The sequence below is a fragment of the Ceratotherium simum genome, chromosome 33 (assembly GCF_057802395.1).
Source record: "Ceratotherium simum simum isolate JZ-2026a chromosome 33, ASM5780239v1, whole genome shotgun sequence".
NCBI lineage: Eukaryota > Metazoa > Chordata > Mammalia > Perissodactyla > Rhinocerotidae > Ceratotherium > Ceratotherium simum.
In genome coordinates, this window is record NC_141932.1 from 24,874,162 (window position 1) to 24,901,422 (window position 27,261).

A 27,261-nucleotide genomic window follows, 5' to 3' on the forward strand; every position below is an offset into this window, starting at 1 on the left:
AGAAGCGGCAGCGCCAGGGCTGGGGTCCCCGCATAAAGGATGCGAGTAGGTCGGTGTCAATCGTCTGTCACACCTAGAACAGCCAAAAACTCTGGGCCAGAAAAAAATTGTTTGGGGAACTGTACGAAACATCTTTGAAAATGGCCGCCTCCGGGGAGAAAGGGCTCAACGGCGCAGCTTCCAGCTTCACCGTCACAGACCCACCTAGTCGGCGTCCTGTGTTTGGGGGGCCGCCCAGCGGCCAGAGCCACACAGCCTTAGAGCTGCGGCCGGGCGCGCAGGGGCTCCGGAGGCTGCAGCTCAGGCCCGCGCAGCAGACGGCGCGTGTCGCTTCCAAGAAACCAGGCAACGCGCGGGCCTGGGAGGGTTGGGGCTCCGGGATTGGATGGATTGGGTCTGAGTGACTGAAAACAGGACTTGGGTGGCAGGAACCTGAGGTTTAGGAACTGGAAGGAAGGGAGTCGGTCTCTGGGACACAGTGATAAAGGGATCTAAGGAGTGCCGCCACGGATATTTGGTTTTCATTTATTCAGGAGTCCACGAAAGGCTTGGGATTGATATGGGTGTCCCAGTGGTAGAATTTGGAGACTGGGAGAGTGATAGGGGAGATAGGATGGGAGGACTCGGGATTGTCGTGACGAATCTCAGAAGTCAGTGATGAGAGATACAAAGGGTTGGTGATTGACTTTTTTTAATGGTAGTAAAATACACATAAACATAAACTTCACCATTTTAAAGTATTCAGTTCAGTGGCGTTTAATGTAATCACAATGGTGTGCAATCATCACCGCTAATTAGTTCCAGAAAATTTTCATCACCCAAAAGGAAACCATATACCCCTTACGCAGTCACTGCCCATTCCCTCTATCCCCTCCCCCCCTAGCTCCTGGCACCCGCTAATCTGCTTTCTGTCTCTATGGATTTGCCTGTTCTGGAATTTTCATATAAATGAAATCATACAGTAGGTGGTTTCTTTCACTTACCTTGATGTTGTCCAGGTTAGTCCATATTGTATCATGTATCAGTACTTTCATTGCCTTTTACTGCCAAATACTATTCCATTGTATGGTTATAGCACATTTTATTTATCTATTTAGGTGGACATTTGGGTTGTTTACACCTTTTGGCTATTGTGAATAGTGCTGCTATGAACATTCTTGTACAGGTTCATTTTTTTTTTTTAATAATTTTATTTATTTATTTTTCCCCCAAAGCCCCAGTAGATAGTTGCATGTCATAGCTGCACATCCTTCTAGTTGCTGTATGTGGGACGCAGCCTCAGCATGGCCAGAGAAGCGGTGCGTCCGTGCGCGCCCGGGATCTGAACCCGGGTAAGCCATGCGGCCCACCCTACAGGTTCATTTTTGAACACCTGTTTTCAATTCTTCTGGATATAAATCTAGAAGTGAAATTGCTGGATCATATGGTAATTCAGTGATTAACTTATTGAAGGATGAATAAACTGTACTGCACAGCACCTATACCATTTTATATTCCCACCAGCAATGCACAAGTGTTCCGATTTCTCCACATCTCTGCCAACGCTTGTAATTTTCCTTTTTCTTTTCTTTGTAGCCATTCTAGTGGGTGTGAAGTGGTATCTCATTATGGTTTTGATTTACATTGCCCTAATGACTAATGAGTTGAGCATCTTTTCATGTGTTTATTGGCCATTTATATATATTCTTTGGAGAAATGTTTACTCAAGTCCTTTGCCCAGTTTTTAATTGGGTTGTCTGTCTTTTTTGTTGTTGTGAAGTGTTCTTTATATATTCTGGACATTACACCTTTATCAAGTATATAATTTGCAATTTTTTCCCCATGATTAGGTGACTTTTGAACACACTATTTTGATTTTTCACTTTGAGTGAGACACATTCTGGAGACAAAAAAAGAACTGTAAAAAAACTAGATTTTAAATCTAGTTTAAATTTAAATTTTACCTGGCAGGTTTATTGTTGTTAGTAGTGTGGGTGTAGCAATTACAAAACTATTTTGTGTGTATTGTATGATTGAATAAATGAACAAATATATTGATGTTGTCAGGAACAAGGGTTTACATTGTTAGAGAAGAGAATCAAATATGGAATGGGAGGAGAGGAGCCCTATAGCCTTGGATTGAAATTAGAGATATCAGTATGAATTCATAGTTTGGGGTTATTTTTTTTTAAGTATATTCCCTGTGTTCATCAAGAAGTCTTGGAGGGGCTGGCCCTGTGGCATAGTGGTTAAGTGTGCGCGATCTGCTGTTGGTGGCCTGGGTTCAGATCCCGGGCGCGCACCAAGGCACCGCTTGTCAGGCCATGCTGTGGTGGCGTCCCATATAAAATGGAGGAAGATAGGCACAGATATTAACCCAGGGCCAGTCTTCCTCAGCAAAAAGAGGAAGATTGGCATGGATGTTAGCTCAGGGCTGATCTTCCTCACAAAAAAGAAAAAAAAGTGTTGCAAAAAATGACATCCCAGTACAACTGATCACTCAGCACCCAGATCTTAGGGTCTAATATCATTCCCTCCACTAATGGAAACCAGGACTCCTTTGAGAAATGGCTGATTCCAAAACTGTGACAGGGAAGGTGCAAGATTAGTTTAGACTAATTGTACCAGAAAAAAAGGAAGCTCTCAAAGAATGATGGGGACATGTCAAAAGAACACAGGAGCCGGCTTAAAGAGCCTCCCACTGGTCCAATCAGGTAGTTTTAGCAACAAAATGAATAATGACAATGACAATGAATGAGTTCATACTAATAAAAGTAAATAAGTAGATAGATATAAGGGGAAAGGGAAATCTTTTCTTTATAATAGAATGTCAATAATTGTTGAAGGAATGATAGAGTTTGAAAAAAAAATCACTATTTTGCAATCACCGTATCTCCAGCATCTAGAACAATGCCTGGCACATCACTCTGTGGACATTCAATATGTATTACATGAGCCTCACTGTGCAGATATTTTAATAGGGAAAGCAGGATATGAAGAGAGGATACCTCTCGATAGTTTACACTGATAGTTCCTCAATTTTTTAAAGGAAATGTTTTATTGAAGTATGACTTTAATTCAGAGAAGTGCACAAATCATGAGTGTACAGCTTGTTGAGTTTTCACAAAGTGAATATACATGTATACCCAGTTCCACATCAAAAAATAGAATATTACCAACGTCCCAGAAGCCTCCTCCTCTCTCACTCCCAATCTTCCCTTCCATGGTATCTACTCACCTGATCTGTAACATAATAGATTAGTTTTGCCTGTTTAGGTGCTTTACATAAAAATTTTTTTACATAAAAAATTCTATATTTTTTTGTGTATGGCTTCTTTTGCTCCATATTATCCTTTTTTTTTTTTTTTTTTTTTTAAAGATTTTATTTATTTATTTTTCCCCCAAAGCCCCAGTACATAGTTGTCTGTCATAGCTGCACATCCTTCTAGTTGCTGTATGTGGGACGCGGCCTCAGCATGGCTGGAGGAGTGGTGCCTCGGTGCGCACCCGGGATCCGAACCCGGGCCGCCGGCAGCAGAGCGCACGCACTTAACCGCTAAGCCACGGGGCCGGCCCTCCATATTATCCTTGTGTGATTCATCCATGATGTGTAACAATAGTCTGTTCATTCTAATTGCTGTATGGTATTCCATTGTGTGAATATATTACAATTTATTCGTGCATTTCATTGTTGATAAACATTTCAGTTGTTTCCAGTTCTTGACTATTATGAATTGTCCTGCTATGAAATGCTAGTTCTTGTCTTTAGGTCACCATATGCTTCTCACAGCTCCATAAAAAATAAAACTTATCTTAAAAAAGGCTTCTCACTCAAGCTGTTAATCTGCAAAAGCTGAACTATGCAAGAGATGGAAACAAGCTTGGTATAATAAAGAAAAAGAGCCAATGTGTCTGAAACTTTATAAAGGTAGAGAGAGTGGAGGAAGATGATTCTGTAACTGACCAAAATGTCATCTGCTTGCACTGAAACAAAGGAATATTTATTAGGCTGATATAAAGAAAGTTAAAATAAAAAAGAGGGGGCTGGCCCTGTGGCATAGTGGTTAAGTTCATGCGCTCTGCTGCAGCGGCCCAGGGTTCGCAGATTCGAATCCTGGGCGAGTACCTAGGCATCACTTGTCAAGCCATGCTATGGCGGCATCCCATATAAAGTAGAGGAAGATGGGCATGGATGTTAGCCCAGGGCCAATCTTCCTCAGCAAAAAGAAGGGGATTGGCATCATAAGTTAGCTCGGGGCTAATCTTCCTCACAAAAAAAATAAATAAAAAAGATAAAAACAAAGGAATTAAAATTTCTACACAAAGAAAATGCAGGGCTTGTTATTTTCTACTTTCACACCATCTCCAAAGGTTTGTTATGTGGATTATCATAATAAATCACTTAGAACAATGCTTAGCAGATAAAAAGACCTCACTAAATTTTTGCTATAATTACAGGTATCACATAAGAATTTACTTTCCAAACTAGGATACTTTTGAGAGTGCAAGTTCTCTTAAGCAATTATTTTGGGATGACATGAGTTAAATCTGACTATCCCAGGGAATCAGGGTATGTGCTCACTGTTGCTATTATCATGTTGATCATCACTATTATATGCATAAAGACATCGAACTAAAGTACAGGGGCCGACCCTGTGGCGTAGCAGTTAAGTGCTCGCACTCTGCTGCTGGCAGCCGGGGTTGGATCCTAGGCGCGCACCAACACAATGCTTGTCAGGCCATGCTGTGGCGGCGTCCCAAATAAAGTGGAGGAAGATGGGGGCCGGCCCCGTGGCTTATTGGTTAAGTGCTCGCGCTCCGCTGCTGGCAGCCTGGGTTCGGATCCCGGGCGCGCACCGACGCACCGCTTCTCCGGCCATGTTGAGGCCGCGTCCCACATGCAGCAACTAGAAGGATGTGCAGCTATGACATACAACTATCTGCTGGGGCTTTGGGGGAAAAATTAATTAATTAATTAAAGTGGAGGAAGATGGGCTCGGATGTTAGCCCAGGGCCAGTCTTCCTCAGTAAAAAGAGGAGGATTGGCATGGATGTTAGCTCAGGGCTGATCTTCCTCACAAAAAAAAAAAAAAAGAACTATAGTACATTCTAAAGCTTGTCAGACTAAAACCCCACTTCTTTGAATTATTTACCTCACCTTAAAAATAGACTAAAAATAACAAAACACTAGGGAGAGAAATTAAAGAAATAAATGGAGAGACGTAGCTTGTTCATAAAGCAGAAGACTTGATATTAAGATGTTCATTCTTGCCAAATTGACCTACAGAGTCAATGCAATCTCAGTGAAAATCCCAGCAACACTTTTTGTAGATATTGACAAACAATTTCTAAAATTCATAAAGAAATGCACAAGACCTAGAATAGCCAAAACAATGTTGCACAAGAATGTGACTGGCTGAGCTGGGGTTGGGGACAGCTCTGGCAGGGTGGGGATCAGGGGGAAGGACAATTGGTGGACAAGACATGTATTCAAGGCTATTTATAGGGTGACCAACTGCCCTGATTTTTCCAGGACTAACCCAATTTTAGCACTGAAGGTCCTGCATCCTGGGAAACCCCTCCACAGGAGGTGCAAAGTCCCAGTTTTTGGCAATGGGTGCCAAAGGCGGTGGGTAAAGTACAAAACTGACGTGACAGTCCCCAAAAAAGTTTTTAGTGTTGAATGGGTACAGCATATATTTTCTGCCTTCCATGTGACTGTCCCTGACTGCTGATGTTGACAACCATGACTGGTGGTTCACCAGAACGAATCATCCGTTAATGTGTCAGAGTAATGTAACTGAAGTGTGTTGTAATCAGGAACCTTAACAGTCCATCTTTGACTGTGCCTGTGGATTCACTCTTGTGCTTGGTATCAAGTGGTGCTAGTTTAACTTTTGACTTTGTGAATATTGTGACAATATTTTCCAAGAGTTTAGATAATGAAAAGGAGAACCATTACAGTACCAGCACCAGCATGACTCAGACCAAAAAGAAGGCAAAATGACTGTCATTTTAATGACAGGTGGAAGGACGCATACAAATGGATTAGGGTGGTAAATAATCAAAACAGAGAATACTGAACAATGTGGAGAAAAGAATTCGGGATTGAGTATGGTGGAGAAGGGGATGTGAGAGCACATATGGAGACTGAATCCCACAAGTCTGGGATGAGACAGGCAATTACTCCCAACTTAATCAGAAGTCTTTCAATTCCCCCAAGGATACCAATGACAATAGTGGTGAATTTAGCTTGGACATAGCAAACATGGGAAAGAACACACTTATCGTCATTTCTTGGATTGCTCTGTGAAACAGTATAGTTAATTTTCCTGACTCAGCGCTTGCAACTAAAATATCCTGTGGGCAGGCAAAAGGGGACATTTTGATGAGATCTGTTGGCCCCTTACAGTGTGAAGCCACTTCTGTCAGCTCTTGCCAGCCCTCATGATCAGCCTCCTACAGTTTATCAAGTGATAATCCCCTAGTTCTCAGGTACTTTGGTTTGAAAAATGGAGTTTCAAATCATCTTGATTTCTATGAAGATTTTCAGGAAACCACAAAAAAATAAATAAAAGATTGTTGATATCTTGTTCAAATACAAAGTAGATTTTGTTCCTTTATCTGCATATTTGGCAGTCAATGCAAATGTAACTTTGGTAAATTCCAGTCAGTCCCTAAACTTACCAAGAAAATTAAATTTCTACCCAATCAATGTTCTGCACATCTTGTACACAACACTGGAAAAGGGGGGTGTGATTTGCTTACCTATAATAGTGAGGCTTTCATAATGAGTTTTTGGTCACTTGTTGATTTCTTCAAAACATACAAAAGCCCCTAATGATTTTGAACTTTCTAGAAATGGACAGAGATGGCCTCCTTAGACATGTGCCTACAATATGGCTATCGTTGCTAGCCATAGAAAAGATGTTAAAATGTTGTCTTACCATAAAATCATATTTTCAAAGTGTAGAGCAAGCATGTCCTCCTCTAATTTGAGCGCCGAAGATGAGAATGGAGAAAATGATTGTAGTAAAACAAAATTAATATGCTATTTCTCCATTGTTTAATGATCTGGTTAAATGGAACTTTCTCAATTTCTTGACTAAAACTATCACTTACTTGGTATCCAACTTCAATTTCATTAAGTTCAAATTACCTGTGCTTTAAAACCATTTTCCCTGAGAAACAGAGGTTAACTTATGACATTCAAACATCAAAGTACTTAAAAATTATGGCCATTTTAGACAGGGATACTGTATGCATTTAGAGATGCAAAGGACCCCACAATAGCTGCTCTACTAAACTAAGTCAATTAGGTACAAAGTGGATGGGCATTTTTAGAGAGCTGGAAACAAATTCCTACAAGTCTAAAAACCTGTTGCTAGTAGGTAAAATCCTAAGTATACCACACCCAAATGCTTTTGTTGAGAAGATATTTAGCTTGATGTCATCACATTGGGCTAACACCAGGAATTAGTATGTGCGCTTGGCAAGAGCAGAGCTCCAAGTCAGTGAATTTTGCTTATATTCACTTTTACCACTATATACAGAAAAGAAGGATGTCTTAAAGGCTTCAGGCAGTTCAGAAAAATATTGGCAAAGGAAATAAAGAATAAAAATATCCCCACTGTATCATGAGATAGAAACATGTCATTACTATTATTTATTAAACACAGGTAGTATCTAATTAGTCCTGTTGCATTTACATTCTCCTTTACAGAAGTCTTAAGAACAAACATTAATATAGCCTGCAAAATTTGAATATCCAATGTAGAGTTTAAGGAGTTAAAAAAAAAATAGTTGATGTATCAGAGGATAAAAAGAAAATATTGTATTTTTTCTTGCATAAAGTATGTTTAATTTGTCCTAATACTACTAATTATCAGTTAACTAGTTCTATTGTTTTATTTATTTATTTTATAATTTTATTTATTTTCCCCCAAAGCCCCAGTAGATAGTTGTATGTCATAGCTGCACATCCTTCTGGTTGCTGTATGTGGGACGCGACCTCAGCATGGCCAGAGAAGCGGTGCGTTGGTGCGCGCCTGGGATCCGAACCAGGGCCGCCAGCAGCGGAGCACGCACACTTAACCGCTAAGCCACGGGGCCAGCCCTATTGTTTTATTTAAATAGCATTTATGTAACAGAAAAGTAATGTAAGGTTCTGATATAATTTGTTATACAGCAACAGTAACTGGAACACACGCAAAGCTTTGTCATCTTCCCTTGTCCAGATCACAGCAGGGTTTGCCCCTGCACCCCTCTACCCTCTCTCCCCATCCCTTTATGCCTTTGTCTTTCCGTAAGAGCACTCACCAGTGTCTGAAAGCTTAATGTTGATTGTCTCTCTCTGGAACTAGAACATATGCTATTAGGACCTGTCTGTGCTGTGTGCCCCACTTCTAGGAGAGGGTCCAGTGCTCAGGAGGAACTCAATCAGTATTTCTTGACTGAATTAAGTGAGGTGATGTGCACAAGGCCATGTTCTGAGCTGTTGGAGAAGCCAAGAGGTGATTAACAAATTCTAGACCTTTTTCTTGATATAGATGTCCTGAATCATGCATTTATTTTGTACCCAGAGGTGGTGGGGTTTAGTTGTAAAGGGTAGAGTCAAATGAAATATAGTTGCGGTTTAAAGAGAGAAAGAGAGAACTACTTATGAGCTCCAGGATCCCAGGGCAGGCTGCTAAACTGCATTTAATGGGGACAATAGATGCCTCCAGAATTGGAGCCCAAGGATGTAAGATGGAAGCAACAAGTTGTCTTGTTACTGATGTGCTCTTCACTGGGTTAGATTTTTGGTCCTAGGTTGGAAAGCTGAAGCTATTTTTCTATACAGCCAAGTGCTTCATGATTGTGAACCCACTGAACTCTGTGTGGGAAATCCCTTTGAGAATTTAATGTCCATGAAGTGGACACTGGTTGATTGATTGTTACAAGAGCTGGCTCTATGGTCCTGCTGGACAACATGAGGTACCAGGCTCCATCATTCACCACTTCAGCCACAGTGACCTTTCTTCTTTTCCCTGAACACCCCAGCCACATCCTTCCTCTGGATCTTTGCATTTGCTGTTCCTTCTTCCTGGATGCCTGTCACCAAGAGTGTCCCATGCTTGCCTTCTCATCATTCAGATCTCAACTCATGTGAACTCCTTCAGGAGACCTCCGCAACCATCTTACTAAGGACCCTGAACTCCCACCCACACCCACTCTAACACTGTTTTAAGGTTTACAGAGACTTGTGGCTGCCTAAAACCACCTTGTTTATTTCTTAGCTTATTTGATTATTAGGCTATTCTAGACTACTCAAATGCCCATGGGAGACCATGTGTATCTTGTTCATCACTGAACCTCCAGCATGGAGAACAGAGCCCTGCACACATCTGTTGCTCAATAATACACGTGTGCCTGATGTTCCACCCCATACACAACTCCTCGCCCTTGGTTTTCTCACCCAACAAGAGACATTCACCCCCACTTTACATACATATGGATAAATTCACAATTCAAGAGGCTAAATACCTTGTCCGATTTCATACTGCCAAGAAAAGTAGTGGATTTCTGCAAACAGAGAGATGGGAAATGGGGCTTATAATCAGAGGGACCAAGTAGACTGGAAGTCCCCTGAGAAAAGAAATAGATCTTATTTGCCATTTTATCTGCAGCTGCTAGAACAGTGCTTGGCCCTCACCCTGTCAATAATAACTACTGAGTGAAGAAGTGAGCTAAGGGATTGTGAGATCTGAGCTGCGGAAGCAGGATGACCTGAAAAAGGCACTAGTAGACGGCTTAGATTGATTGGCAGCCCCAGCACCATAAAGTGGGTAGGGTAAAGGTCCACTCCAAGTTCTCCCGCCCCAAGGCCCGCAGCCTCTCCTGTACCATGGTTTTTACACAGATAAACTGCTGTGGTTGGAGACAATACAACGCCGTGCTCTGCACATATTTATAGCACTCAACGGGTAAGGGGCAGACCAGGAGCTTCAGCTCTGACAGCCCTGCCACAAGCTGGATCAGGTGCGTGAGGCTGGACTCCCAGATGCGGTTGCCACAGAGGCTGAGGCTGTGGAGGTGGAAGCAGCAACTTAAGGCTGGCAGGATGGCCAGGAGGTGGATGTCCCTCATGTTGCAGTTCTTCAGGAGCAGTTCCTGCAGGGTGCCTGAGGCCCCCCTAAGAAGAGCCCCTAACACCCCTGAAGCTATGTGGGAAAGGTCGTTGTTACTCAAATCTAACTTTTTCAGATGTGAGGCCAGAGGGCTCCGCGACAGAGAGCACAGATCTGTGTTGAGAAGAACACAGGAGGGTAGCTCCAAGGTCTCCAGGGAACCAGGCAGGTAGCTGAGGAGAGATGTCGGCACACAGTTACTCCCAGGGAGCAGGGCTGGGGCAAGAATCTTCTCAGACATTCTGGCCCAAAAGACCTAAGGTGCCCATAACCTAGACTGGGCCCCAATTCCATCGTGTGTAAAGACCTGCTCCAAGATTAGGTGACTATGTCATGGGACCAGCGCAAACCCTGATGTGTGACAATGGTCACTGACAACCTTTTTAGGCCTCAGTGTTCAAGTCTGTAGGATGGACATCTTACGACTGAACCCTTAACTCTTTTGGGGATGTAGAGGTACTTGTTTTCAAAGAGCTCAGCACATAAAATGAACAGTAAATAGTAAGATAGGAGCTATAACTATTGAGTAGCAGTTTAGGGGCTGCTGCAAACCTAGCTTCCATTCCCCCAGTCACCAGAGCCAAGAAACTAGATTTCCAAGAGTTTCGTGGAGATATTCATAAGGGGGGGGGTCAAACATGACCACTATCTATGTTTTACCATTACTGCTCCATCTTCTAAAGAAGCACAGCTCTGCCCCCAAGTACATGGGACTTGTTTGTTTTCTGGTCACCTCATGCCTTGCTCAGTACTGGGCACACAGTGGGTACCCAAGAATTATCTGCTGAATGAATTAGTGAATAAAGGTGATGTTCCCACAGAGGTGGTATAGCCCAGTGGTAAAAAGAACAGACTTCCTGGGTTCACATCGTCATCTGCCTCTTACTAGCTATGTAACCTCCCTGGGTCTTGGTCTCCCCATCTATAACATGGGTATCATAGAATAGGATTGCTGTGAGTACAGGGCCTAGTAAATGTTGAGTGCTGTATGTGTGAGCTATTTCTCGCCCAGATATAACGTGCCCTCTCTGAAAGTTACCACTCATCAGGGATGGCCTAAGCCTCTCTCAACTGGCTGGGATGTGCATCCAGTGTCCTCACTCAGTCCTTTGCCCAGTCCTGACTTGGAGACCATCATTAAGGAATGGGGAGAAACTTCCCCTGTGCTCACCGGAAAAGGTGGTGCAGGTGGCCTGAAATGTCTTCAGAGGACAGGTGGAGCATCCGGAGGCATCCCAGCTTGCTCAGGTGGGAGAGGAAAGAAATGAAAGCCTCGGAGGGCAGCTGGCTCTCAGCAGACGAGGTCCCGAAGATGGGATGAGACAACGTAAGACTGCACAGGTTTTTCATTTGCTCCACTTGGCTGGCAAATTTGCTCCCACCTGAGAGCAACCCAAAGCAACCACACATCTCCAGCTCTTGAATAAATTCCAGCTGCAGCAGGTTCAGGATCTCCACAATCCGGAGGACCGGCATGTCCTTGACGTGCAACTTCCTACAAAATAGACGCAGGGGCCGGTAGCTCTGCTTCACCTTCCTCAAGACGCCGGAAAAGAATTCCCTCCCGTGGAAGGTGCCCAAGGAGAGGTTTATATACAAATCCACAGGTTGCCAGGCCTTCCAAGGCTGCTTCCAGCTTCTCCTTTGCCTAGGTTTGGTCTCAGGTAGGGTCACCTCTGGTTCCATCCATGTGGCAAATGAGGACAAGGACCTAGCTGCATCCTTGGAGCTGTCATTAGACTGTATTAGCTCAAAGTATGGTCTGAAATCTACCACCTTTAGATTTGACTTCCTGAGGAAAGATAAGGAAACAACCAGCTGAGGCCAACACTGGACCTTCCATCCCCATTACAAGCCCTGCCTTTCCACAACTGCTCTCTCTCCCCAACTTGCTCTCCTCCATCCCTTCCTCCCTCTGGAACTTTCTGAAGTGCTGCACCCACAGGAGTGGCTGAAACACTCCTCTTCAAACACCACAGCTATGCCACTGTCCTCAACGCCTTTCTTAGGGGACTTCACAAAGTTTACTTGTAGTAGATGCTGTTGGTGTCCTGCCCAGTGTGCCTTCACTAGTCAGTACACCCACCAATGTTGTCTGCCAATGACTCAGAGTTGCCCCCTTCTTTGGAGAATTATCCTCAGCCAAACAGGAGACACCTGGCCAGAAAGGCTATGCATCGTGCTTCCCAGGGTGAGGTAGTATAGCTTGACTAATGGCTGATTGACATGGTGAGTAGGGTACAAAGGCTGGCCCCTCTCCTAGTGTGAAAACTACCTCTGTGGTGCAGTTCACACTCCAGAGCCCCCTGTGGGATCAGGCTGAAGTTAGTCTTTAGCAGAGACCACATGCTTGCTTAGCTCCTCCCTCTGCCCTATCTTATACACTGCCCCCCTTCCCCAAAGAGTACTTCCCCATCTCAGTCTCTGCTTCTAGGAAACCTGGCCCAACACATTCCATTTGCTCCATCAGCAGCCATTAGATCATCATTTTGTTCCCGTGCACATTCCCTTCACTGGAGTGCTCCCTCGTCTCTCTCTCTCTATCTCTGACTTCTCCATGTCCCCCACAAGGGCTCCAACCCTCCCTTACCTGCTCGGGACACCACGTGCAGGCCGGGCATCCAGGCCGTCTAGTACAGCCCAGAGGCTGTCCTGACAAGATGCCGGGTCCACCAGGAGAGGGGCCAGGCAGAGCTGGGGGAAGGGCCAGGCCTGCACTAAGGCTCTGAGGACCTTTCTTTGCTTCCCTCTGAAGGCCACTGTGAGGACAAGGGGGAAGAGGTCGATGGGGAGCTCATTCAGGGCCTGCATGGCAGAGGCTTCATCTCTCAGCAGGCTCTGGATAGCCAGCTCCAAGAGTTGGGGTGGAGTCCACCTGTTCATCTCCTTGAGCTTGCTGCAGGGTAAAGTGGAAACACTGAGGGCCTGTCCCAGGGTTTCTCTGGCTCTCCCAAACCTGGATCTCCCTTGTGGTTCAAGGTCCTAGCGAGGGCGCCAGGGACCTTACCAACCCCGGGCCCTGCTAGCATCAGCTCCAGAGACGGGCCCTCACATTACTCTCTGGCCAGTCACAGGCCACAAGCAGCCAGGAAAGGCAGGCCTCAGCATGGCAGCAGGGAACTGCGGGCACCAATTTTACTTATAAGTCTATCTATTTATTTATTTTTCCCCCAAAGCCCCAGCAGATAGTTGTATGTCATAGTTGCACAGCCTTCTAGTTGCTGTACGTGGGACACAGCCTCAGCATGGCCGGAGAAGTGGTGCGTCAGTGCGCGCCCGGGATCCGAACCCCGGCCGCCAGCAGTGGAGCGCGCGCACTTAACCGCTAAGCCACGGGGCCGGCCCATAAGTCTATCTAATAAAGCATCTTTTGAAAGAGATAAAGCCGTAGGGGCACTAAAGGCGGCTTGTACCTGAGCCGATGGTTAAATATTCCAAGGATTTTGAGAGGCAGTTGATAAACTATTAGTAGCTTGAAATCAACCATGACGTAGGTTGCAAAGCTAAAAATGAGAACTCCCCCAAGCCAGTTTCCCAGAACAGGTGTTTAAGCTGCCTTTTTTAAAAACAACACCGAGAGGGGCCGGCCCCGTGGCAGCGGTTAAGTGCGCACGCTACACTGCAGAGGCCTGGGGTTCCGATCCCACGCGCACACCAACGCACACCAACGCACCGCTTATCAAGCCATGCTGTGGCGGCGTCCGTATAAAGCAGAGGAAGATGGGCATGGATGTTAGCCACGGGCCAATCTTCCTCAGCAAAAAAGAGGAGGATTGGCATCGGATGTTAGCTCAGGGCTGATCTTCCTCACAAAAAATAAATAAATAAAATAAAAACTCCTGGAAATTAGAAATATTCACCCATAATCTTGCCTTTAGCAACTTGATACTTACTGGCATTTTGGGGGGTTGAACTGTGAAATATGAAATACAAACAGTACTTAAAATATAAATGTACATTTTTAATGACAAACTAAAAAGCAAACATGCATGTAGCTACCACCACATCATTTTTAATTCACCTGCAAAATTGTAATCATACACAACTAACATTTTGTCGGTAGTTTTATCATTCTATTTAGTCTTTATTATTGTCCCTATCATAACTACATTATTATTTTTGTGTGTGTGTGAGGAAGATCAGCCTTGAGCTAACATCCATGCTAATCCTCCTCTTTTTTTTTTGCTGAGGAAGACCGGCTCTGAGCTAACATCTATTGCCAATCCTCCTTTTTTCTTTTCCCTTTTTCTCCCCAAAGCCCCAGTAGATAGTTGTATATCATACATAGTTGCACATCCTTCTAGTTGCTGTATGTGGGACGCGGCCTCAGCATGGCCCGAGAAGCGGTGCGTCTGTGCGCCCAGGATCCGAACCCAGGCCACCAGCAGCGGAGCGCGAGCACTTAACCGCTAAACCACGGAGCCAGCCCAAAACTACATTATTATGCAATGCTAAGGACAAGCCCGAGCTTTTTCATGCATAAACCTTCTACATTTCTACACCAATTTTTTTATTTCCTTGGGAAAGGTTTTCTGAAATGGACATCAGGAAAAACTTGGTATGTGAATAATATAAATGGTTAATACAGATTTTCAATAGCTTTGGGTTGTTTGTACAAAATAAAACTTTAATAATCTCCCAAAGCACAAATTATATAGACTATACTTCCTGGCCAGAGTGCTTATTCAAATATACGCTAATTTTCAAAATTACTTTACAGTTTCAACATTTAGTTTGTTTACTCTCATGTAACAATTTGTCATAGGGACGGAAAGCCATTATAAATATATAAGACAGAATAATTGAATTAGAAAGTCAAAAAACAAGATCAATAAACTAATCAAGAGCTATTCTTTGGAAAACTAAAACAAAATTAAATAATAAAAATGATAAGCCTCCTAAAGAGCTGATCAAAACAAGAGAAAAGAAAGAAAAGAAAAACTGATAAATATTAGTAATGAGAACTCTCATGGCCAGGTGGCCACTGAGGATAACACTACACCACAATAGAGTTGGTTCTGATCAAGGAAAGCAAGATTTTTATTTTATTTTGTGTGTGAGGAAGATCAGCCCTGAGCTAACATCTGCCAATCCTCCTGTTTTTGCTGAGGAAGACTGGCCCTGGGCTAACATCCATGCCCATCTTCCTCCACTTTATATGGGATGCCGCCACAGCATGGCTTGACAAGCGGTGCCTCGGTGTGCGCCGGAGATCAGAACCTGCGAACCCCGGGCCGCCGTAGCTGTGCACGCACACTTAACCACCATGTCACCGGGGTGGCCTCGCAAGATTTTTAAATAATAGTAGATGGCCATATGTCTATAGCATAACATGTCCATTAAATGAACTAGGAAACCAAAATCCTTTTGATAGATAATAAGTCATTTGGTAAAATTCAACAAACATTTCTAACAAACACTTTAAAAGAAAAATAGAAGTCAGCAACAATAAATATCTGTCTAATCAAATTCATATATTAGTCAATAATGAAGTAATAGGGGCCGGCCCCCGGGGCTTAGCGGTTAAGTGCACTGCTCCGCTATGTGGCCGGGGGTTCGGATCCCGGGGTTCAGATCCCAGGTGGAGGCCCAACGCACCGCTTCTCCAGCCATGCTGAGGCAGCGACCCACACAGAGCAACTAGAAGGATGTGCAACTGACATAGAACTATCTACTGGGGCTTTGGGGAGAAAAAGGGAAAAAAAAAATAATGAAGTAATAGAGGCTTTTTACATTAAATAGTGAATGGTAATCCTGATGACCACTATTTTACTAACATTATTCTGAAATTTCTGGCTCATACAACAAAGACATAAAAGAGGCTAAGGAACTGAAAGGAGAAAGTATAAGTAAATGTATTATTAAAAAAAAAAAGAAATTTGCCCCAATGAAAAACATTTCTCTGTCTCCTATTAAATATCCACAGTTACCCTTAATGACAAATGCATGGCAGCTAAACGAAATATATAAAAGGGTTAAAATCAAATCAAAATTACATAAAATCAAAGGAATGCCATGTTTTGGGGCAGGAAGAGTAATGCAAAGATAGACAGACTTTTCACTAACAAATGTTTAGTTACGGTTTATATTAGCACTTTTCTACTTACCTAAATTGTTCTAATTTTAATCTAGAACAAACATGAATAAACAGGGATAGTCTGAAAAAAGAGTAAGGAGGTGGTAACGATCTCACCAGACATAAAAGATTATCAAGCCATAACAATTAAAACCACGGGAAAGTGACCTAAAAATATAGATAGATCCTCAGAGGAGGGCGGAACCCGCTCTCAGAGCTTCCTGGGAATCTACAAACCCCATGGCAGGCTAGTGGAATACTCGGGGAGAAGTGGAACGAAGAGTTGAAAAATCAGGCTTATGGAACATACCAGCAGCTTTCAGCAATCCCAGAAGCAGCAGACCCGGGACTTGCCTGGAGTTCGATCAGAAACGTGATGCAGAGGAAGGTAAGTTAAGCACCTCCCCTTGGCCAATTCCAGGTGGCAAGAAGAGGCCCTCTGATTGGCCTTGCCTCACCCGGCGCCTACCGAGTTCCCCATTCTTGACCGTCAACACAGAAAACCAAAGAAAATATTATCATGTTAAAGAATAATACTTGACAACCCAATAGGGTCACAGAAAAAAAAAAATGATTCACTATTGCAACTCGACTCAGGTAATTCACTCAGTTAGCAAATCAAAGGAAAAAAGCCACATGATCATTTCTGGTGAAGTAAAAAAAAATTGGATTAGTGGGGGGAGAAGATCATCCTGAAATTGCACAAAAGTGGAGTCCCTTTGGCTGTTTTTAATTTAATAAATTATAATAAATCATAGATTTATTCTTAATAAATCATAATAAGTTAAAATTAATTACTAAATTATTCATTAATACATCTTTTAAAAAATCAGTCAGGGAGGCCTGTTCGGTAATGAGATGGCATTTGTAAGATGGTATATGCTGTAGAATTTAAAATGATTTCCATGAAGAACTTTTAATGAGATGGCATGATTTTTTTATGGTTAACTTTGAGAAGTAAAATAAAAAACTGCCTAAGGGAGCACTTGGTAAGTGGAAATACCCCGTAAATTAGTCACCTACTTTGACAAAGTATTACTGCATGCAACATGGATAAATGTCATAAAACATAGCACTGAGTGAAAGAAGCCAGCCTCCAGATTCCATCCTGTATGATTGCATCTATCTGACATTCTCGGAAAAAAGCAAAGCTAGTTGATGGTGACAGGTGACTGCTAGCCTGGAGGTGCGGGTGCGGAGAGGGGATTGTCTGCAAAGTGACAGGAGGGAACTTTGTAGGGCAGTGAAATATTCTGTATCTTGATTGTGATGACAGTTGTCAACGCAAAATAACCACTAACCGTTCTATAGATGAGAGAAATAAGGTGAGTTTACTTGAGCCAGAGTGAGGATTATAACCGAGAAGGCCTTAGAAAGCATTCTGGAGAAGCATGGTTTACAGTCCAGTCTTATATCTTTCTAGAGCAAAGAATATACATTAAACACACCTAGGATACATTTTCATCAAAGTTTCAAAGAGGTATTCAATTGCAAATGAACAGGTCAATGTGACCGTGTCGGGAAGGAGACTGATCCGGGCTACGCCCTACATTACCAATAGGGCGTAGGAGAAGTATGCATTCTTATCTTAAGAGAGTGTATTCTTTACTTTAATGGTTAAGCAGATGTACAATGTATGTTTGATAGGCCATAAGTCAGGCTTTTTAGTTCAAGCTGAATCAGTTTTGAACCCGAATAGTTACCCCCATATACCTCAATATGTGAAAATCTCTTGTCATTAATAAATTTTCGGGTGATGCTTCTGGTCCGGGTATCACACTTTGAGAAACACTGCTCTAGAGAGAAGGGTCTAGAGCAGCTAAATCACGTTCCCTCATCCCTGATCTCCAAGCTCGGACAATCACAGACTTCTCCCCCGGGCTTCCTGATTTCTGCTCTTTATCTTTTCAAACTGGTTAACGGGGTTATTTCTTAGGTTTTGTTTGAAGTCAGAGGGCAACACCCACCTCTCGCCTTCTCAGTAACCTCATCAATGGGCTCTCAGGTCCCAGAACCAGGAGTCCCCACTGTCTGGAGCCCAGATTGAAGGAAGGAGGCTTTGTGGACCACTCTCTGGCTTTGTGAACTCAGTAAAGTCCCAGACCCAAGGTCATAGGTCAGGGAATTAATTCTTTTTTGTGTGTGTGTGAGGAAGATCAGCCCTGAGCTAACATCCATGCCAATCCTCCTCTTTTTGCAGAGGAAGACTGGCCCTGGGCTAACATCCGTGCCTATCTTCCTCCCCTTTGTATGGGACGCAGCCACAGCACGGCTTGACAAGCGGTGCCTCGGTGCGCACCCGGGATCCGAACCTGGGCTGCCAGCAGCGGAGCGCGCGCTCTTAGCTGCTATGCCAAGAGGCCAGCCCCTAAGGGATTAATTCTTAATGACTGTGAAGGCCCCTCCATTGCAATGAGCATGAGGTTGAGAGTTTGAGTCTCTGTCTCTCACTCTCCCCTTCCCAATTTTTCTGCCTTTCCCCCTTATCTCTTCCTCTCCCTCAATTTTTCTCACCCCTCCCCTCCACCTTAAGCCTTCAGGAAGGACTCACTAGGCAGATATAAACCAAGGGCCCTCCCAGCCCAGAAATTCCAACCTAAACAATGCCTCACTTGGTGTGGTTTTTGGTATTGAATTGCTGTCCTTCAATTATCCCTGCAAGGAGGCAGGGTGGGGTAGGTTAGACTTTACCATCCCCTGAGGAAGCGACTTTTATGCCCAGAATAGTGGCCTGTTCAAATTGACACGTGGTGAGTACAGATGTATAAATTATAATGAAAGCATTCACGATTCTTCTTTAAAAAAATCAACTTTGTTGAGATAGAATTTACATACAGCAAAACACACCCATCTTAAATGTCCAGTTCAAGGAGTTCTGACAAAGGTATATGCCTATGTGACTGTGACAAGAGATTCTCATATTGAGGTATATGGGGTAACTATTCAGGTTCAAAACTGATTTGGCTTGAACTAAAAAGCCTGACTTATGGCCTGTCAAACATACATTGTACATCTGCTTAACCATTAAAGTAAAGAACACACTCTCTTAAGATAAGAATGCATACTTCCCCTCCTACGCCCTATTGGTAACTTAGGGCGCAGCCTGGATCAGTCCCTTCTTGACCTCAGGGTCACATTGACCTGTTCATTTGCAATTGAATACCTCTTTGAAACTTTGATGAAAATGTATCCTGGGTGTGTTTAATGTATATTCTTTGTTCTAAAAAGATATAAGACTGGAGTGTAAACCATGCTTCTCCAGAATGCTTTCTAAGGCCTTCCCGGGTTATAATCCTCACTCTGGCTCAAGTAAACTCACCTTATTTCTCTCATCTATAGAACGGTTAGTGGTTATTTTGCGTCGATGTTAAAAATGTAAATTATGGGTGCCTCACTAGACCTACTGAATCTGAAACTCTGGAATCTGTGTTTTAACAAGCTCTCCAGGTGATTCTGATTTACACTCAAGTTTGAGAACTACTGCTAGATCCTCACCCATAGAAAATCTTCAGCCATGTCTCTTTCCCCCTGTGGCTCACACTATGCATGCTTTGCTGTTCGGAATGAATGTTGAGACAGGTTTCATTCATCCTTTTTTGGTTTTCTTCTCATAGCATCCAGTGGCCAAGATAAAAATATCCACCACAGATTGCTCCTTAGCCATTGTTAGCCACTGTGGTGACTACCTCCTCTAATCCTTTATATATTTGAAATCATGTCATTGGGTGCCTACAACTTTAGAATTGTTATGTCATCCTAGAAACTTTAACCTTTACTTATAATGTTATATGTTATATAATGATGTCCAATGTGTCTTTTTTCCAACATCACCAAGCAATTAACTCAAGTCTGATGCTAACTACGGGAAGATAGCATCAGATCCCACAGGTTAAGGACTCAGTCCTACAAGACTGACCTCCCCGTCAACTTCAGTCACCAATCATGTGTCTAGGTTGTCACCTGTGCTTCTGACTGACCCAGTACAGATGGGACATTCTCACAACCCCCTCCTCAGTTTCCATTAATTTGCCAGAGCAGCTCACAGAAGTGCTGTGAGAAACATTTTTGTTTACTAGATTACCAGTTTATTATAAAAGGACATAACTCAGGAACAGCCAGATGTTAGAGATACACAGGACAAGATAATGTGGGAAGGTGCATGGATCTTCCATGCTTTCTGGGTTCGCCACTCTCACCAACCTGGAAGCTCTCCAAACCTTGTCTTTTTGGGTTTTTACGGAGGCTTCATTACATAGACATGATTGATTAAATCACTGGACATCAGTGACTGAACTTAATCTCCAGCCCCTCTCCCTTCTCCAGAGGTGGTGAGAGGGAGTGGCACGGAAATTCCAACCTTCTAATTGCTTGTCAGTTCCCCTGGCAACCAGCCTCCATTCTTAAACTACCTGGGAGGCTTTCCAAATGTCACATCATTAGCATAACAAAAGACACATTTATGGCTCTCCACACTTAGGAAATTCCAAGGATCTCAGGAGCTCTGTGCCAGGAGCTGGGAAGAAGACCAATATCTATGTTACACTATAAATCACAATATTACAATTAGGGAAATACAGTCTGACTGCAAAGCAGCCTTAAGAGAGCCCACCTGAAGTCGGTGGTCAGGAATTTCAAATGAGACAAGCAGCAGTTTGGGTGTAGACTTGGAGTTGGAGGAGATTAGATGTAATCAGGTTTATGGTTTAGAAAATAAGAACAATGAAGTGAGAGGGGGCAGGAAGTTGAGGGTGTAGTCTAGGGAGTGATTACAGAGACTGGCCCAAAATTCATGCTAGTTAAGAAGGAAAGGGAGGAATAGTGAAAAGAAGGTAGGATCAAAGGATTTGGAGAGTGGGAGTTCTAGAAGGAGTGAGGAGGAAAGTTAGAAGGTGGTTGACAGGAGGGAAGAATGTCCTCCTGAGGACATCTCCTCCTGAGATTATGGAGGAGTTGCAGTTTTGGAGATGGCATTGTAGGAGAGAAAAAATTCCCCTCTACCCTCTTTGGGTCTCTGGCTGGGACTAAGAATTAAACTGACATAAAAGAGATTAATGGGAGCAAAACATATAAATTTTATTGAATTTTTACCTGTACATAGGGGCCTTCACAAGAGAATGAGGACCTAAAGAAGTGACCAGAGCACGAGGCTTTTATACCTTTTAGACAAAGAAACAATAAATTTGTGAAAAATTGACAAGATAAAGGGGTTTGGGCTATGAGTAGTAAATGGTGAAGAAGTTAACAAAGGTTGCTTATACATATTTCTTGGCCCTAAATTTCCTGTCTCTGGTAGTAAGGATGTCTCCTTTCTTCCTGGTAAAGGGAGGGTACCTTTTATTTTATTTTATTTTTTGCTGAGGAAGATTTGCCATGAGCTAACATCTGTTGCCAATCTTCCTCTTTTTTTGCTTGAGGAAGATTAGCCCTGAGCTAACATCTGTGCCAGTCTTCCTCTATTTTGTATGTGGGTCACTGCCACAACATGGCTTGATGAGTGGTGTAGGTCCGTGCCCAACATAGGAACCCACAAACCCAGGCCACCTAAGCAGAATGCACCAGATTTAACCACTATGCCATGGGACCAGCCCCTGAATACTGCATCTTATCAGATGATTTGCAAACATTTTCTCCCATTCTGTGGGTTATATTTTCCCTTTCATGATACTGTCCTTTGATGCACAAAAGTTTTTAATTTTGACAAAGTCCAATTTACATATTTTTTTTCTTTTGTTGCTTGGGCTTTTGATGTCATATTTAACAATGATTGCCTAATCCAAGGTCATGAAAGTTTTCACCCATGTTTCCTCCTAAGAGTTTTATACCTTTAGCTCTTACATTTAAATCTTTAGTCCATTTTGAAATCATTTTTGTATATGGTGTGAGATAGGGGTCCAAATTTACTCTTTTGCATGGGGATATCCAGTTGTCAGAGCACCATTTGTTGAAAAAACTATTCTTGCACCATTGAATGGTCTTGGCTCCATTGTCAAAAACCAGTAAACCATATATGTATAGGTATATTTCTGGACTCTTGATTCCATTCCATTAATCTATATGTTTATCATTATGCCAGTACCACACTGTCTTGATTACTGTAGCTTTGTAGTAAAATTTGAAATCAGGAAATGTGAGTACAACTTTGATTTTCTTTTTTGAGATTTAGCTATTCTGTGTCCCTTGCATTACATATGAATTTTGTCCATTTCTGCAAAAAAGGCTGCTTTCTCTACACCCATTAAATAATAACTCTGTTCTCTCTTTCTTCTAGCACCTGACAACCACCATTCCACTTCTTTTTTGTAGAAAGGGAAGATTGTGCAGTCTTGGTAAGTCCACAATCTTGAGCGTTAACTGGCAGGCTGGAGACCCAGGAAAGGGTTGCAAAAGCATCCAAAGGCAGTCTTCCGACAGAATTCTTGGGGGAGGTCAGTCTTTGTTCTGTTGTTCTATTAAGGCCTTCTGAGGATGAGTAGGATACACTAGAAAGGACAGGCAGCAGGGGGCGCAGAGGTTAAGTGCAAGTGCTCTGCTTCAGCCGCCCAGGCTTTGCCGGTTCAGATCCTGGTCGGGCACTGATGCACCCCTTGTCAAGCCATGCTGTGGCAGTGTCCCATATAAAGTAGAGGGAGATGGGCACGGATGTTAGCCCAGGGCCAATCTTCCTCAGCAAAAAGAGGAGGATTGGCATCAGATGTTAGCTCAGGGCTGATCTTCCTCACAAAAAAAAAAAGAAAGAAAGAAAGGGAGCCAGCAGATGCTCACAGCAGAGGCCTCTCAGACCACCAGGAGTTCGTCAGGTGGGAGATGAATGCTCCGAGGGGGGATAAAAGGGAAAAATTTTACCCACTTAGAGGTACAAGCCATTCTAAAAGATTTCTTCAAGAGGAAAAAAAAAGTGAGGAGAAAGGGAATGATTATGCTGCAAACAGAAGCCATCCCGGGAAGAAGCTGCTGCCTAGAGGCAGACCAGTCTGTCCCCTCCCTCTCCTCCCTTTTCCTTTTATCAGCCAGAGAGAGAAACTAAAAACTGGGACTTCAGACAGCTAAAAACCTAAAACAGAAAAAAAAAAGGAAGGGAGGAAGAAAAGCAAAATAAAAAATAAAAAACTCCTACATACAAGGACAGAAAATAAAAGATAAGTAAATAATATCTTAAAATATATGACATTTATTTTAACATAAACATATAATAAATAAATTATATATACATACAATAAAATTAAAACAAAGGCCTATAATTTGACCCAATTTGGAAATCTAAAATTTAGATACTAAAAATTCATGTTATATGTAAAAATTATATATATAAATATGTAACAAAATTTATATGCTAAAATAATTTATATAATAAAAAAAGAGCTCTGATTGGCTTTTGTGCCTCTACAACACAGCTTCTAAATTAACTTTAGCATTTGCTAAAATGCACCAATTGACAAAGCTTCATGGACTTAATCCTTAATCAAATGATAGTTATACGTGGAGATCCCACTAAATTTAAACATTGTACCCCCTGAAATCTTAAACGTGGTAACTAAATACAGAGAAAAAATAGTAATGCTTCACCTTAACTATAGACAGGAGGCAATTTTCCTCTGCCCCAATAAACCCAGAACTGGTGGTGGACAAGGGCCACCCTGCAGCCCAGAGCCTGTGGAAATGATCAAACTAGCTAATCCTCAACTGTTGACCTGCGCTGCCTTCCCTTTCGTATGGAACCACAATAAAGGCTCAGGTTCAAGTTTTCTCTTTGCCCCTTCTGCCTCCTGACTGACCTTGGTTCTTCCCTGTGTGGCCCTGTGTAGTGTGCTGTGCCTCCTGTTCTAGGCATCTGTGGGTATTAAAAACTCCTCTATTGCTTAATTTCCCATAGTCGTAGTACCCATTTTGGTAGCCCATATTGGGCTTAGACACTCTAACACAATGAATAATAAATTAAAATTAACGTAAGTCTTTGGCACTTAAAAAATGACTTGAATGCATCTAATTTGACAGACCTAGAGCAGTTACTGTCTGCTGCTGAGGTTTCCACTCAAGGTGAAAGAAAAAAATGTCCTCGCACTTTCTGTCTGATTGTGGCAGCCAAGACTGAATGGGAGAACGCAGGAATTACAAAAACATGGGAGGGAGATAATTTTTGCAACTCAGAAATAGCCTTGTCGGAGACCGGCCCGGTGGTGCAGCAGTTAAGGGCGCGGGCTCCTCTTCGGCGGCCTGGGGTTCCCGAGTTTGGATCCCGGGCGCACACCAATGCACCACTTGTCAAGCCATGCTGTGGCGGCATCCCATATAAAGTAGAGGAAGTTGGGCATGGATGTTAGCCCAGGGCCAGTCTTCCTCAGAAAAAAAAGAGGAGGACTGGCAGCAGCTGTTAGCTTAGGGCTAATCTATCTTCCTCCAAAAAAAAAAAAAAAAGAGGGCGGGCCCCGTGGCTTAGCGGTGAAGTGCGAAGTGCGCGCGCTACGATGCTGGTGGCCAGGTTTCGGATCCCCGGCCCGCACTGACGCACCGACGCACCGCTTCTCCGGCCATGCTGAGGCCGCATCCCACGTACAGCAACTAGAAGGATGTGCAGCTATGACGTACAGCTATCTACTGGGGCTTTGGGGGAAATAAATAAATAAGTAAAAAAAACAAAAATAGCCTTGTGTGAGCTAATAGTAAATACAAATAATAGTCTCTGCCCTCAGTTCCTGACATGGGGCTCCTGAACCCTTGTAAATTCCTAAGAGATAAGAGCAGCAGGAGCATCTTTTATTCTAATATTTGGTCTTTGACCTTGTCCCTGACACAGGGCTCCTAAATCCTTTGGAATGTCCCAGGTGATAGGAGTGTCTTTTGTTCTAATGAGGTAACTCTGTGTGGGGCTGGATGGATGGAGGCTGGTCACCAAAAAGACCCCCGGGTCTTGGATGGGGGCTGGTCATCAGAAAGACCAAGCCATGATTAGAAGCTTGGAATTGTCACTGCTGCCCCCCATTCTCTAGAGAAGGGAGAGGGCCTAGAAATGGAATTAATGATTGATCATGGCTACATGAGGAAGCCTCCATAAAAATCCCAATAGTATGGCTTTCAGGGAGCTTCCAGGTTGCTGAACACATCCACATACTGGGAGGAGGACGCACCCTAACTCCACAGGGACAGAAACTCCTGCGCTCAGGACCCTCCCAGACCTTGCCCTATGTATAACATTATATTAGTTTCAGTTGTACAACATAATCATTTGCTATTTGTATATATTGTAAAATGATCACTACAATAAATCTAGTCATCATCTGTCACCACACAGTTACAAATTTTTTCTTGTGATGAGAACTTTTAAGATCTACTCTCTTAGTAACTTTCAAATATGCAATACAGTATTATTAACTATAGTCACCAAGCTGTACATTACATCCCCATGACTTGTTTATTTTACAATTTGTACCTTTTGACTCCCTTCACCCATCTCCTCCACTCTACCCCTCTCCGGTAATGACTAATCTATTCTCTGTATCTACGAGCTTTGATTTTTTATTCCACATATAAGTGAGATCATATGGTATTTGTCTTTCTCTCTCTGTCTTATTTCACTTAGCATAATGCTCTCAAGGTCCATCCACGTTATTGCAAATGACAAGATTTCCTTATTTCTTAAGGCTGAATAATATTCCATTATATATATATATATATATATATGTACACACCACATTTTCTTTATCCATTCATACATTGATGGACAATTAGATTGTTTCCATATCTTGGCTATTGTAAATAATGCTGCAATGAACATGGGAGTGCATATGTCTTTTTGAGTTTGTATTTTTATTTTCTTCAGATAAATACCCAGAAGTGGAATTGCTGGATCATATGAGTTCTGTTTTTAATTTTTTGAGGAACCTCCATAGTGCTGCACCAATTTACATTCCCACCAACAGTGCATGAGTTCCCTTTTCCCCACATCCTTGCCAACACTTTTTATTTGTTATCTTTTTGATGATAGCCATTCTACCAGGTGTGAGATGATATCTCATGGTGGTTTTGATTTGCATTTCCCTGATGATTAGTGATGTCGAGCACCTTTTCATGTACCTGTTGGCCATCTATATGGCTTCTTTGGTAAAATGTCTGTTCAGATCTTCTGCCCATTTTTTAATCAGATTGTCTTATTTTGCTATTGAGTTGTATGAGTTCTTTATATATTTTGTAATTTTATTTATTTATTTTTTCCCCCAAAGCCCCAGTAGATAGTTGTATGTCATAGTTGCACATCCTTCTAGTTGCTGTATGTGGGACCCGGCCTCAGCATGGCTGAAGAAGCAGTGCATCGGTGCACACCCGGGATCCGAACCTGGGCCGCTAGCAGCGGAACGCGCGCACTCAACCGCTAAGCCACGGGGCCGGCCCTCTTTATATATTTTGGATATTAACCTCTTATCAGATATACGATTTGCAAATATTTTCTCCTATTCAGTAGATTGCCTTTTCTTTTCCTTTTTTTTTTTTTTTTTTGGTGAGGAATATTGGCCCTGACCTAACATCTGTGCCAATCTTCCTCTATTTTGTATGTGGGATGCTGCCACAGCATGGCTTGATGAGCGGTGTGCATGTCCGTGCCTGGGATTCAAACCTGTAAACCCTGGGCCGCGGAAGCAGAGCACATGAACTTAACCGCTACACCACGGGGCCAGCCCCAGGAGTTTTTTTTTTTTTTTTAATATATATTCTTGGGCAGGCCCCGTGGCTTGGTGGTTAAGTGCGCGCGCTGCGCTACTGGCGGCCCGGGTTCGGATCCCGGGTGCACACCGACGCACCACTTCTCCAGCCATGCTGAGGCCGCGTCCCACATACAGCAACTAGAAGGATGTGCAGCTATGACATACAACTATCTACTGTGGCTTTGGGGGGAAAAAATAAATAAATAAAATCTTAAAAAAAATATATATATATATATATATATTCTGGATATTAACCCCTTGCAATTATTTTCTCTTATTCCATAGGTTGCCTTTTCACTCATTTCTTTTCAAGTGCATAAGTTTTACATGTGTCATGGTTGTC

The 27,261-nt window shown here is 42.9% G+C and overlaps 1 protein-coding gene and 1 non-coding gene across 2 annotated transcripts; one reads left to right on the top strand and one right to left on the bottom strand.

Annotated features, from left to right (window-relative positions):
* Nucleotides 1-5,973: 5,973 nt before the first annotated feature.
* LOC147912900 (melanoma antigen preferentially expressed in tumors-like) lies at nucleotides 5,974-16,611 on the bottom strand. Its single transcript, XM_087422121.1, has 4 exons — nucleotides 16,535-16,611; nucleotides 12,739-13,044; nucleotides 11,320-11,940; nucleotides 5,974-10,321 (listed from the first exon to the last, which is right to left on the bottom strand). The coding sequence occupies exons 2-4, from the start codon at nucleotides 13,029-13,031 to the stop codon at nucleotides 9,772-9,774; spliced, it is 1,464 nt and encodes a 487-aa protein (XP_087278247.1). The 5' UTR covers nucleotides 13,032-13,044; nucleotides 16,535-16,611; the 3' UTR covers nucleotides 5,974-9,771.
* Nucleotides 16,612-24,200: 7,589 nt separating this feature from the next.
* On the top strand, nucleotides 24,201-24,329 carry LOC147912901 (small nucleolar RNA SNORA31). Its single transcript, XR_015549656.1, has one exon. It is a non-coding gene; the product is annotated as a small nucleolar RNA SNORA31 (small nucleolar RNA).
* Nucleotides 24,330-27,261: the final 2,932 nt, after the last annotated feature.

Excerpts from the sequence above, each read along its gene's own strand:
- LOC147912900 (XM_087422121.1), bottom strand. The coding sequence starts at position 13,031 with ATGAACAGGTGGACTCCACCCCAACTCTTGGAGCTGGCTATCCAGAGC. Across the intron at positions 11,941-12,738 it reads GCACGTGGTGTCCCGAGCAG|GAAGTCAAATCTAAAGGTGG; the intron begins GTAAGGGAGGGT and ends ATCTTTCCTCAG. Across the intron at positions 10,322-11,319 it reads CACCTGCACCACCTTTTCCG|CTACCTGCCTGGTTCCCTGG; the intron begins GTGAGCACAGGG and ends ATCTCTCCTCAG.